The sequence below is a fragment of the Pyrus communis genome, chromosome 2 (assembly GCF_041283825.1).
Source record: "Pyrus communis isolate YQ-2024b chromosome 2, ASM4128382v1, whole genome shotgun sequence".
Classification (NCBI taxonomy): Eukaryota; Viridiplantae; Streptophyta; class Magnoliopsida; order Rosales; family Rosaceae; genus Pyrus; species Pyrus communis.
Genome location: NC_142566.1, coordinates 13,234,648 through 13,248,805, shown reverse-complemented (window position 1 = coordinate 13,248,805; position 14,158 = coordinate 13,234,648). Strand labels below are relative to the sequence as shown.

The 14,158-nt window shown below is 37.6% G+C and overlaps 1 protein-coding gene across 1 annotated transcript; it reads right to left on the bottom strand.

Moving 5' to 3' along the window:
• Positions 1-11,064: 11,064 nt before the first annotated feature.
• On the bottom strand, positions 11,065-13,226 carry LOC137747926 (zinc finger protein ZAT9-like). The gene has a single exon (XM_068488052.2). The coding sequence runs from the start codon at positions 12,836-12,838 to the stop codon at positions 11,366-11,368; it is 1,473 nt and encodes a 490-aa protein (XP_068344153.2). The 5' UTR covers positions 12,839-13,226; the 3' UTR covers positions 11,065-11,365.
• Between the last annotated feature and the right edge of the window lie 932 nt (positions 13,227-14,158).

Genomic DNA, 14,158 nt, shown 5'->3' with positions numbered 1-14,158 from the left:
CTTCGGAGGAGACCAAAAGAATCTTCCAGCCCAGTTCAAGATTAAGCTTGTGGAAAATCAACGATTGGAGGAAACCAGAAAATCTTCCAGTCGAACTCAAGATCAAGCCTCGATGGCCCTTGAAGAAATTTCCAGCTCAATTCAAGATCAAGCCTCGACGGCCCTTGGGTTGACATCTACATTAAGGGACTTCAAAACGCATCTTCTACACGTGACAAGCACATGTCTACGACGCGCCTTGAAGTGGGGGCATTTGTGGACATCGAAATTTCGGTGAAATGAATGTTGACCAATAATTAAAATTTCAACACTCACGTGTCACATAAATTTTACATGTAGCGTGTGACTCAATGAAAAATCGAAATAAATTGGAAAAGTCATCAAATAGGACACGTGTCATTACTTGGCAGAAATGATTTATTTCATCTGATTATTTAAATCCAAAAATCAAGTTTTGAAATTCTATAAATAGGAAGCCAAGGCATTCATTTAGGGGGGGAAAGAAAGGAAGAAAGAGAGAAAGAAAGGAAGAAAGAAAGAAAGAAAGGAAGAAAGAAAGAAAGAAGGGAATTTACATCACACCAAAACCTTGAAGCCTTGAAACTCTAAAGCTCTCAAGCAAATCCCGAAGGATCAAGAAAACACTCTTCGTTCTTCGTCAAACCCTCCTTCAAGGTCAAGCCCCAACGGCCCTTGAAGAACTTCCGCCGACTCAAGATCAAGCCCCGACGGCCCCTTGAAGAAAGTGTTCATCATCCGTTCGTCCTAAGATCAAGCCCCAACGGCCCTTTGGATCAACAACCTCAACAAATCCACACATCCAATCAGTCTTCAAGATTAGGCCCAAAAGCCCTTGAAGATCCGCTCATCCATCAACCCTCAAGATCAAGCCCCGACGGCCTCTTGAAGAAATCCATACACTCAGTCTTCAAGATTAGGCCCAAAAGCCCTTGAAGATCCGCTCATCCATCAACCCTCAAGATCAAGCTCCGACGGCCCCCTTGAAGAAATCCATACACCCAGTATTCAAGATCAAGCTCAAAAGCCCTCGAAGATCCGTTCATCAACTGTTCATCCCTAGATCAAGCCCCGACGGCCCTTTGGATCAACAGCTCATCCACAAACCTACACCCTACGAAGATAGAATCAGAGGATCAAATTACAAAGAGATTGTAACCCCAAAATCATTAAACACAAAAAGATATTTTGTACACGGTATTCTTGTTTCTTGTTTCAGGAACTTTTCGTGTTTACATAGAGATTGAAGATTCAACGGAGATGAGCAAGAATAATTAAATGGTTTAATTATTTATGGCAAGGATTAATTAATATGATTATTAATCAAACGAATAAGTTCGTTAAAAGACCACTGGATAGTTTTGGACCTTAAGGCCCAATGGGCTTCGAACGTCAAGTCCATTGACTTAAGTTGTGTGACAACTTAATGAATAATGATTCACAAAGGCCCAAATAGCCCAATAAATCCCATGTTAAAGAAGGAGTGGTTTTGGACTTATTTACAAGTTTGCCACTCAAATGAATTAAGGAATAAGTATGACTTTATAGCCAAAATTCATTAAAAGTTCAATTTTTGGGGAAAGGATGAGAACACAAGCTCTCTTTTCTCTCTAAAATTTCAGCCACCTTGGAGGGATCATCTAGCAATCAAACTCCTCCAAGGTCACTCATTTCTTCTACAATATGCCTTGGTGTGGAGACTTAGAGGTTCTCAATTTTGGGAACTTGGAGAAACCTTTTCATCCATCCAAATCCATGGATCTAAGATGCAAGGAATGAAGGCCCTCTCTTTGGGTGATTAGCCTTTGCTTATGCAAAGAGGAATCTACAAAGGTATTGATTTCTCAACTCACTTTATTTTGAGTTGAGTCTTGGTTCACCTATCTACTAGGCTTTGAAGTTCATGGGTTAAGTTTTGTTTTTGAGTGCATATAAACATGATTCCGCCATTTAATTGTTAATTGCATGTTGTTGATGTTGCTCAAATGAACTTGTTTTTCACAAATCTTCCTTCAACTATCACTTCAACAATGTGATTAAGAGTATTGTATTAGAGAATGACCGTATTGCATTGTAGTTGTAACTGGATAGGTTCTCCAACCACTTCTACTTAGCTTAGGTAACCATGACATGCTGCTAGGTGTCACTCATGGTTTGTGGAAGCCCTAAAGATTAGCAAACACTAATCTTAAGGGAGAATTGAAATATGGTTTCAATTCACAATCGATAGTTAAGAGTAACATCGCCCACTGCCTCGCTAATTGGAACCTAATGGATCGTACACTGAGTAAGGATGAAAGTGAAGTAATTAAATGAAATGGATAAGCAATTAAATGGTTAATTGAAGTATGGTCAAAGTTAATTAATTAGTTAATTAATTATACGAAACGTTCGTATTGGACTTCTAAGTTGGTTTTGGGTTTAGGGGCCCAAAAGTGTTTTGGTCCACAAGGCCCATTATGCTTAAGTTGTATGACAACTAAAACAAAATGGGCAATTAGCCCAAACACTTAGAGAGGCCGGCCATGAATAGTGAGGGATACCAAACTTGTGTTAATTACAAGTTTGCCACTCACAAGAAATGAAGTATAAATTCAAAATTATAACTTTATTTCATTTAGGGTTTTTCTTGATGAAATTGGGTGAAATTATTCTCTCTATTTCAACAAGGGAGGCCGGCCACTTAGGGAGGGATATCTAGCAATTTCCTCTCCCCTAAGTCATCCATTTTTATCTTCACAATTAATCTTTGGTGTAGAGACTTGGAGACATCAAGCTTTTGGTGTTTTGGAGAACATATCCTCAAATCCTCAAGGAAGCAAAGGAGGTGACTTGAAGGCCCTCCACTTGGGTGAATCCCTTGTGTAATCAAGGATGAGCTACAAGGGTAATGATTCTCTAAATCCTTTCTTCTCTTTAATGTTGTTAAAGAGTTATGGTTCACCATATACTAGGCTTTGAAAGTCATGGGTTTTATGAATTGTTTTTGGATGCATGCCTACTTTAATTTGTTAATAGTTTGCCTATGTATTCAAATGTTCTTTACATGTTCTTAGCTGGGACATAAATTTTCCTTCAGTTATCAATCAAACAGATAAGTAAATTGCATTCAAGATTTATGAAACAATAACTGGATGTAATCAATTCACATATGTTCATGGCTTTGAATTCACCTCTAGCTAAAACGAAATTAGTTCCACATGTCGACAATTAAACGAAACCAATCTAATTTAAACATTGAACTAAAACAAAGGATATAATACACCTAGAAACGCTCCAGCAATCCAAAGGCAGATTCGGCACAATCCTTGGATGCAGGGTCACGACACAAGTCCTCCTTCTCCTTGCAAGCACAGCACAAGTCTCTAAGAACTCTCAGAAACCTGCGGCACACCCCTATTTTCTCTCAAAAAAAACTTGCTCCCTGAAAGTTGTGGCAACAATGTGTATTTATAGGCTAGGGTTTGGTAGAAACCAATGAGGAAAATGACAGGGTCTTTGCATTACTTTAGGACTCCTTGAATCAGATAGGAAGGATTTAGAATAGGATAAGGACTCATTTTGCACTTGGAAACAATCTGAGATAATGTTGGATAACTTGGGATAATGTTTGGATAAGATGAGATAAGATAGGATTAGATAAGGTTAGTTTGGATAAGATTGGATAAGGTTCCTTCTTTTCAGCTGATTCCTTGTCTTCCAAACTTCCAAATTTGATTCTCCAAATTGTAGGACATATTTAGCACATGTAAAACTCCAAAAATGTCCATGCATTATGCTCCATACGCAAGCTAACCAATCCAAGCCCAAAACTGCTCTGAAATGCTCCATTTAGCCCTTTATTGTCATTTTCACCAATTGGACCTACGATAATACGAAAATAAACTAAATCACTATAATAAATAGAAACTAACTCACTAAATGCAAAGAAACAAGCTAACAAAGTCACATAAATATGCTCCTATCAATAGGCTAGCCATTATTTCATACAACAAACCACTTTTGGCCAATCTTGGCTGATGCCGCCCTATTTTCTGGGGCCAAAACTTTCACATGCCTTATTAGCCCTTTCCTTTTTGAGCTGCTCTTGCTAGATGATGGAGGGATGTTGACGTCCACTATCTCTTTGGTGCTTACTTCTCTCTAAAGATGAGTGTTATTCGCAACTTGGGATGGCTGATAGTTGCAAAATATTTCAGATAAGTTTTTCTTCTTTGAACATCCTCCTAACTGATAGGAGCATATTTAGGCGACTTACTTAGCTTGTTTTCGTGCATTTATATTGTTAATTCATAGTTTTTTTTGGCGTTTAAGCCATTTTCGTGTGTTTTTAGGTTCATCTGGCTAAGGAAGCAAAAAGATGCATTTTGGAGCATTTTGGAGCAAAATTGGACTTGGAAGGGATAACTTATACTTGGAGCAAAAGGAATGGACGAAATTGAAGAGTTGATGTCACAAGGATTCCTACTTGAAGTAGCCACACACCTTCCACATTTCAGCCACATGCACTTGTTCCTCCATCATTGCACCAACAACAACATTGCACATGCACTCCCTTTAATTAATTAACCCACATGCACCTTTTATTCTTTCATCATTCCAGCCACTCCACATCCCTCCCCAAGAAATCATTCAACACATGCATCCATAATCATTTCTCCACACCAAAACCGTGCACATGCATTCCCCTTGTGCAATTCCATCATTCCACACCTCCATGGCAGCCACCAACCAACCTAGCTGTCATGTTTCCCCTTTAATCATTCAAACATTCACCCACATGCATTTCTAACCCACATGCACCCTAGATTCTAATCAGCCATTCACATTTAATCATTCATTCCCATCAGATTTCTAGCATATTCACATGCATTCCATCCTTTAAAACATTGCACATGCACTCCACATGCATTCATCCTAGCTGTCATGTTTCCCCTTTCATCATTCCCTCACATTCTTTAAATCAGCCAACACATGCATCCACCTTTCTCCCATTAGATTTCCAACATTGCACATGCATTCCCCTTACAATTTCAGCCATCCTAGCTGTTTTGCACATGCATTCACTTAACCTAGCTATCATGTTCCCTCTCCCATCCATTCATCTCCCTATAAAAACCATACACATTCCATTCACAACACAATTCACACTCATTCATACACATTTCATACACACTTCCATTTCAGAAATCCATTCCATTGTACATACCACAAACACTTCCCCCTTTGTGCCGTGAGTCTCCCTTACAATCCAAACACCATCCTTCCATTTTCACCACTACCCAAACCATTCACACCATCAAACTATCCTTAGACCTTGTGCTACAACGAAGAGGAAGAGAAGAGTGCCTAAACGTTCATACAATTCAAGTCTGAGTTGTTGGAATGTTTAGGTGTTTCTTTGATTTCAATGTTTAATTTCAATACTCTTTGTTTTGTACGAATGAGGAATGGAAGAGAAGAGGACCTAAACATTCATACAATTCAAGTTTGAGTTGTTGGAATGTTTAGGTGTTTCTTTGATTCTCTTTGTTTTGTACCATGAGGAACTAAATCCCCCTTGGTTAGGGGGTAATTCGAAATATATGTTTATGCTTGCATTTTGATTTGATTACTTCTAATTGTGTTTCATAAGTTGTGGATTCAATTTGTTTAACTGTTTGATTGATAACTTATTTATGTATGTTTATTGAGAGTGCACGCTTAATTTTCATGCATGAATATGACGCTAGAATATAAGTGAGTTTCACCTAATAGTTACGAACTTATATTCACAAGTAGTGGAGGTTGCTTATAAACAATCGCGTTAAACGAATTCTTGGCATAAGTTTCATGCAATCATAGTAACGAATGCCTCGTCAACACTTATAATTTTCATAGAGCGTAATGATTCTTGCTTGTATCTCTATTATGCAATCATATAGGGGACTTGTGGGGAATGTTTTGGGTTGTCGTATGCAATCATCCAATTCAATAACGTTAGGAAGATTTGAAGGTTAATTAGTGCATCACGGTTAACTTGGGGTGTTGAGAATTAATGATTTGTTGAAATGCAATTGGAAATCGTTTATTATGCAAGTATAACATGTATGGAGATGAACCCCTTAGCCATTCTATCATCCATTCATTCCATTCCATCAAATTCGTTTTACAATCTGTTTAGTTTATTAACTTGTTTTGTTATTTCAATTTTTGTATAAATCTAAATCCCCCTTTACTTTATTGTCCAATTTAGTTAGAAAGTGTCTTAGTTTATGTTTCTAAGTGTTTTGATTCAATTTATTACACAAATTCGTCCAAATTCACCAAAGTGCTCAAAACTGCCCAGAAAGTGTTTTTAAGGCAGTTTTGAGTGTTTTGGGTGATGTTTGAGTCTTTTGGTTTGTTTTAGTGTTTTAAAGTTTAGTTTTGCATTCTTTGAGTCTAGTATAGTGTTTCATATTGTTATTTTACGTTTTTGAGTCAAATCCAAGTGGTTAACAATCCCTCCTAATCCCCGGTCTAGAACGACCCCTACTTATACATATACTACAATTTGACGAAAAGAGGGTTTAATTTGTGTGCGTATAAATCACGCATCACTAACCTTCTAAACATACTATCACTTTTCATCCTTTTTTCTTTCGGACTGTAAGGTTTATAATTTTGGTTGGGGGCTAAGGCATCTTTCAATTGCTTCTTACCTTTCCTTCGCAAGTCCTTGCTAATTATGGCTCTGGGAGTTCGGATTTGCAGCTTAGACTTACATTGAGACCTACTACAAAGAACAATTTCCTTGATTATTGTAGTCTTAGGCCTATCGAGCAACCTTTTGCTACACCCACGTTTCTCTCTCTTTCTTCTTTTCTCACCCTATGTCCAAGGTGAACTTCCCCTTGCTTCTCTCACGCCAATTTAGATTCACCATATTGGCTGGGGCCTTATGACATGGATCAACATTGATCATCATTGCGATCTTCTTTTCTAGTAGTAGTCTTCCATTGACAGTTATGTTTTAAATCCAGTACCTGAATTGCACACAATTTGTAATGAAGTGGTTGAATGTGTAATGAATTTTGCAATACTTCTTTTATGTAATCTCTTCAGGTTTACGGAATTCTAGAATCGAGCAAGGTCACCCTGGCTTTTACTAACTCCTCATAAATGTCTGCAGACTTTGGTGAGATAAATGAGTAGGTTTGGAACTTTGATGGTTTCGTAGGCACAAACCCTTCATCTTTCATTACTACCTTTTGATCTTTGATTGGCTTGACCAATCCTTTCACCATCAATGGTTTGAATGGTGGAATCATCTTTGTAGCATAAACCTCTATCTCTCCCTCTAGATGCTCCCTTGTCTTCATTTTGTCCAAAATCTTCAAGCTCTAGATATGAATTCGAGTCTTGCTCACAAAAAATGGAGGCTTAAAGAGTGCTTAAGATGTTACTCCTCAACAAACAACCTTTCATACTTAGTGGTTGCAATCACTAGTTTATTCAGCTTATTGAATTACAGATGATATAACTTATTTTTCGGCGGCAACCTTAGGGCTTTTTGAGCAATTGCAATGAGTTGCCTATGGTTTATAGGGGTTGGCATCTCATTATGGTATTTTTGATACATTATCATGAAATCCTTAGTTGACTTATGCTCATATTGTTTACGTCCACTTGGTCTTGGATGTCACCTCAAGTTTTACTGTATAAAACTATTCATTGACAATCGTCTCCATTTGATCCCAATTAGCAATGGAGTTGGAAGACAAGAGAGAGTACCACTAAGAAGCTAATCATGTCAAATAATTTCCAAACAGCCTTAACTTGTAGTTTGGTTTATCTTCGAATGCTACACAATGGTTAGAGAACTTAAAAATGTGATCCCTTGAAGAAATGTTGAAGTTCTCTTTACTAAAAGCGAGGACAGAAGACATCTTGAAGTTTGGAGGAAAATGATTCTATTCATTAATGTAGGCACAATATGGTAAGTTATCTTTAACATTGGGCAAGCCAGAGGCTGTGCATTTTGCAAGATTAGCCTCCTTAAATTAGCTACTTCATTCTTGAGCTATTGGTTTTCCCCATGTTTTGGCATATTCATAGATGATCTCACTCTTCCAGAACCATTTCTAGTTGTTTCAGTTTGAGTCCATTCCCCCCCTAATTGGCCATTAATGGAGGCTTATAAAGTGGTGGTGTTGTCAACTTTGGGGGAAAAGATTTTCCATTGAACCCTCCACTACTAGTTGAAGCAACATAGTATGCCTAGTTTTGCTTTATCCTGACTACTTTATTGGAGCTGGTGCATACAACTTTGTCTCTAAGTTATTCATCCTTAGCATCAGGCGAGGGGGAAGGGGGGGGAGAAGGGGAGGATAACAACTTCTCATTTTCCCAGATTTAACTCTGGTCTTTAAACTAAAGATTGGTGTTGTTTACTTGGTGGGTTAAATTAGAAAATTTTGTCTCAAACTTTCTCTTCAGCTCGTAAGTGGCACTACAAAGCTTGTTGGTCTTGCCTTTGGTGTCAATTACAGCTGCCTCCATACTCCTCATCACTTGGAGAATGGTTGATTACAATTCTTCATTGGACATTTCTTTGCCTGAGTGACCCAAATGAGTAGAACTTTCATCAGTTTTAGGACTTTGACTATGAGTGAGTTCACCATCTTTCTCAACCATTTTCGTTGGTTTGGCAAGATGTGGCGAAGTAGCTTTAAACCTTCATCTTGAATCCTTATCTTTTTTTTGGTGGTTTGGCATACAACACAATGATGATCACACTGGGTGTGCTACAATTATATGTTGATGGATTTGCGATTTGCACACAACTTCTCTCGTGAGGATGGTGAACTCAATGTGTCAGTTTAAAGGTGCATTTTGGAGGCCTTGAGCAGGCCTTCCGGCTCTTTTTAATTTGTTATTTTTAGGTGTGGCACTGTTAGTTTAGACCAAAAAATTGATTGATTGTATGTTGTTTATTAAGTTGTTTGCTTGCACCACAAGTATATCGAGTTTCTTATCAAATAGCAGTGCCATAAAGAGTTTAAATCTACGTTAAGTTATTTTCTACGCCTAGTTGCCAAAGACTTTACAATTTTTTTTAATTTTTTTGTATGTGTTTATGCCAAGAGACAACACAAGCTAATCAGATCTGAGTCTAACAATGTTTGCAGCTATTAGGTAAATATAAATAATGAAAGTAATGCAAATAATGATAGAGAGGAAAGACATGAAATAAAAGAAAGTTAGATGCTTATCAAATGTTAATCAGTAAAATAAAAACTTGCACAAAACAGGTAATAACTCAAACAGAAATAAAAAATACAAGCATTTGAATAAAACGTAAACCTATTTGAGCAAGTTCCAATGCTAGACAGGCAAGTTCTTGCAAGTTGGTAGAGTGTTTGGAAAGTAAGTTTTAATAAAGGAAATCAATACTACATGCAATGCAACAAAGTTTATTAAAGTTTAAGTACAATGAAGAAGAGGAAAAGATGCTTTGAATTGCAAAAATAATTTGTAAAAAGTCGGTTTGCAGAACTTTGAAGTCTTTCTATATGTTGAGTTAAGTATCATTTTATTCTGCCCTTCTATTGTCTTCTATTAAACAATCTTCCCTTTGAGTCTATGTCTTTACCCTTTAGATTATTCCTCTCTAATCTCAGTTATTTATGTGGCTACTCTTAGAGAGTAAGTTTGCATCTTGCGAATTGAGCCTTTGTCCCTCTAGAACTACGAGACAGTCACTAGAAATAAATGTTTCTCTGTAAAATCTGACTGATTTGACCTTCGTCAAGTGTGAACGAGGGCTCTCTCACCACCCATGACACCACGTCATAAAGCACTTTTAAAAGAGTGAGCATGCTCACTGTTCATTTGCCTTGAAATTAAACACCCATTTAGGCTTTGTTTACTTAGTGAGTTGGGCCTTCAATAGGCCCAATACATAACTTTCGTCCAAACAACCACCACTATAAATTAATATTTTTGATTCAGCCAGCACAAAAAAATTTCACTGTATGTCATCGTTACCACCTGTAATATCCAAGTTCACGGTTCCTCACTAACTAACCTTCATTACGTCAGCTCCAGTTGCTTTTATAATATACCTAGGCAACCAGATTTCCCAGTTTACCCCGCGGATGGAAGTATATATTCTGATAGTTGTGTCTACAGAAAAATGTGAAGGTCTTGGCAACTATACTAACAGAACTTCTGACTGAAGTCTGATTTACTAATTCAAAAAGAAAATTCCAACCTTTATCTCCTTCTACCTTTTACGCTATTAAGTTTGTTGGTTATAAATATCGTTAAAGGTTTTCTTACATCAATTGTTTGTAGTGAGTATGACTGCTGGTGTTGGTGCGATAGCAGTATTAGAGTAGGGGCAATTAGGGGTGAAAAGTGGGTGGTCGTTTCCTCAATTGTTGATATTTGTTCCATTTGCATTAACTGATACCAGATTGGCTTGGTTTAACTGGAAAGAAAAATATTGAAACACCAAACATTTATCATAAATCCAGTCCAATTAATCAAAGCAATTTTTGATAAATGTAAATGCGAAATATAAAGTAAATGTTAAATTCTAATGTTTTACTTCATTCATATACCAAACACAATTCCATATAATGAAGTTAATCACAGTCAATTGAATTTCAAATACATTTGAGATAGAGAAAAAAAAGAAAGAAACCAACTAGCAGATTGGATTATATTAGATTTGATTGGACTCTCACGAGCAAATATGTCAGTTGATCTCCAAAAGTCATTGAAATTGATCAAAATTGGTTGTATCAGATTGGATCGATTGGTTTAGGATTGTAACAAGTCTTATTTTTGGTAAAGGTTAACAGTTTGGTGTCTAAGATTTATAAAGAACAAGATAATTGCACAAAAGTTTAAAATGATTCTAAGCTTAAGATCAACACCAAAAGCACCAGCTGCTAATGTAGACTCAAACTTTAGTCTCTACCAATTCTAATTGTGTAAGAGAGGAGCACCAAATTAAAAATATTCTTTTGTTTTGTGTATGGTGGGGTGACACTAAAAAATTCTTACTATATATCATGACAGCACTTGAATCTTTTTTTCTTTGCCAAACAATTTTTAACAAGAAAAATCATATAGATAAAGTACAATGATTTAGTCGAAGTATAAACCATGCTATGCATGAAGGGTTTGGGGCTTCTATGGGTTCCTATTCACCCTCTATAATGTACATTAACAGTTCAAAAATAAGTTTTAACAAGAACGTTGAGCTATGGCTTGTTTGTAAAAATTACAGTTTTCTTGGTACAAAAATTTTTGAACAAAAAGGGGGGAGAGAGAGAGAGAGTGCTGAGAAAATCTCACATTCCTTGACATGAAATTATGGGTCAGCTCCAACATCAGTTGTTGAACCAATCCCCACCTGCAACCATGGTGAGGAGCCCCCACTGTTGGTAATATCGTTTAGTTCACTCAGCTTTGCTAACTTTACCTTACTGTCTGCTTCATCAACCACATTCTGCATTGAAACATCACTGCTGTTATTATTGTTGTTGTTATTATGATTATAGCCGTCGTTGTTAATGTTGTCATTGTCGTTTTGGTGGTGTGAATGGTGTTGGGGATTGTCCTCCTCCTTTGTCCCAATCCATGGCTGTAAAAAGAAATCTGTAGAGACATCCAAGCTTGATGGATTGGGATGATCTCTTCTACCTACTCCATTCTCATCCATTGGAGCTGGTAGGTTAAGATCAAGCTTCAGATCAAGTGGATCCAAAGCATCAAACATGGGCTTTTGGTTCATCATTTGTTGCTCCAAACTCTCTTGAAATTCGTGGAACTTGGCTAGAGTATACGTGTTTGTCGTGGAGTTGGACGTGATCCAATGACACCTCTTGTGCCCACCCAATGCCTGCCCTGATGAGAATATACGATGACATATTGAACATTCATGCACCTTCGATTTTCTCTTCGAGGTGTAAGCTGATGGAGTATTAGACCCATGATCGAATTGTAGGGTTGAATTGGATTTATTGGGAAAGAATTCTTCATGTGTGATGACATCATCATCGGCCATACTATCTTCGAGGTGATCAAGCCTGGCCGCGAAGCACCCTTTAACTTTCTTGTGGCTAGCCCTATGACCGCCCAATGCTTGGTGGGAATTGAACACTTTCTTGCATGCTTTGCATTCGAACAAGCATTTATTAGCGACCCCCTTCAACTTATTGTTGTCAATTGTCAACCCACGTGACATAGGACTCATTATGTTCATAGGGTTTCTTCGTTCCTCCTCTTTGCTAGCCGAAGCACAAGACTCTTCTGGTTCTACTTCCATTGGATCCACCGTGGCATTAGACAACATCATTAAGCAATTGGCAAGGTCTTCTTCCTCATTTGATGGGCAAAGTGGACTGAAATTTCCCACTTTGGCTCTAAATGATCTCTTCCTTTTTGACCACCCACATCCTCGCCGGCTGCCACCAGTCCCATCCTCCCCATCAGAGCCCGGCGAGGACACAAGGGACTCTGCATCTACAGAGCTACTACATTTCCCATGTTCAAGGAAGGATTTCCAGGACAAGAATTCTTTGCCACAATTCTCACAAACCCGGCAGCTTTTGAGGCGATTTGGGTTTTTTCTTAGGGCATACATGCACTTGTTGGTGGAGGGTACATTGCCGCCGAGTTTGTCCTCCCAATCACTCGGAGGATCATCGTCGTCGATGTGACCTTCATCCCCTATTCCATGTGCCCTCATGTGCCCTCCTAACGCTCTACCACACCCAAAACCTTTCTTGCAAATTTTACAGAAATGTTTGAAGCTTGATTGCTGGTCGACAATCAAAGCCATTAATTAAAAAACCAAAAACAAAAAAAAAAACCAAAATCAGGTAATAAAGCAAAATTATAGAGGAGAGATGGATGGAGAAAGATGGTGGTGATGGAAGTGGGTCAAGAATGGAAGACGGAAAAAAGGTGTATGTTCTTGTAGTGGAAAGAATTGTGGGGTTGTATGGCGATAATTTGGAGGTCCTAGTTTTTAGTTGAAGTGCTGGTTTGGATTGAATTTGTGAATATGGGACAAAAAGAGAGAGGCGGTGTGGGAGTTCTTGAAGAGCTGGGGGATGTGACGACATTGTGACAAGTGGACGGAGGGTTAGATAGTAAGAGACTTTTTCTGTGGCGGTGGCGCCGCCGAGTCAAAGCTAGAACCAAGGGATGGACGTCCGTACATCAAGAGTAGGTTTTGTTGTGTTGGGTTCGTACGAGTGAAAGACTTAGCTAGAGAAAGAGTGTGTGTGTGTGTGTGTGTGATAGAGAGGAAGAGAGAGTGGTTCTAACTGCCATACCTATTCATATCCCTTCATTTCCAAGCCAAGAAAACTAAGCCATGCTTCTCCTTCTCTGTCGGTTGGTGCCACCTGCTTTCCACACAAATTCTTTTTGTATTATAAACAAACCTTTCACCAAGGTTCGTGTTTTTGGTTTAGCTTTATTCTAACTTTCTATTTTTTGAATTTAAAAAAAAAAAAAGGAACTTTCTATTTTCAAATTGCACAAAGAGAGACAATTACTTTTGGTTTGATGACGAATGGTAAAAATGCATGTACATTTCTATTTTTATGTTTTCTTAATAACGTTTTCTTTTCTATTTTATAAAAGTTTATTTTCCTATTTCTTAACGTGGAGTCAATGGTAAAAACCTTCTTATCCGTACGTACTGTCGATGGCCGGAGTGTTAGGATCTCAAAGTGCATATATATAGGAGCTAGCTTGTCGTGAATCAAGTGATAAACTTAGTGAGTTTGATCTGATTGAACGCTCAGACTAAAATAAACTTAGTATTCAAACCCTTAAACTGCTTTCCTTGAGAAAAGTACTCAATTATCTGTTTTTGTAATATCATTGGAGTCAAAATAGTAAGCTCAATCTCTTTTTAAAATATCATTGAGCAAATATTATTTTCTTTGGGGCCAAATGACAGTATTTTATATTATAATGGAATAAAAATCTTTGCATTTGACGCTAATATATCACTTCTTTGTTGCAATACGGGAATGAAAACTCGAAGATTAATTTTTTTGTACAATATCTAAATATGTTCAATATTGTCACTTAGCACTACAGTTAGTGATATTCTTTATCGCTTGTAAATGAGAGATCTTAGATT

Excerpts from the sequence above, each read along its gene's own strand:
- LOC137747926 (XM_068488052.2), bottom strand. The coding sequence starts at position 12,838 with ATGGCTTTGATTGTCGACCAGCAATCAAGCTTCAAACATTTCTGTAAA.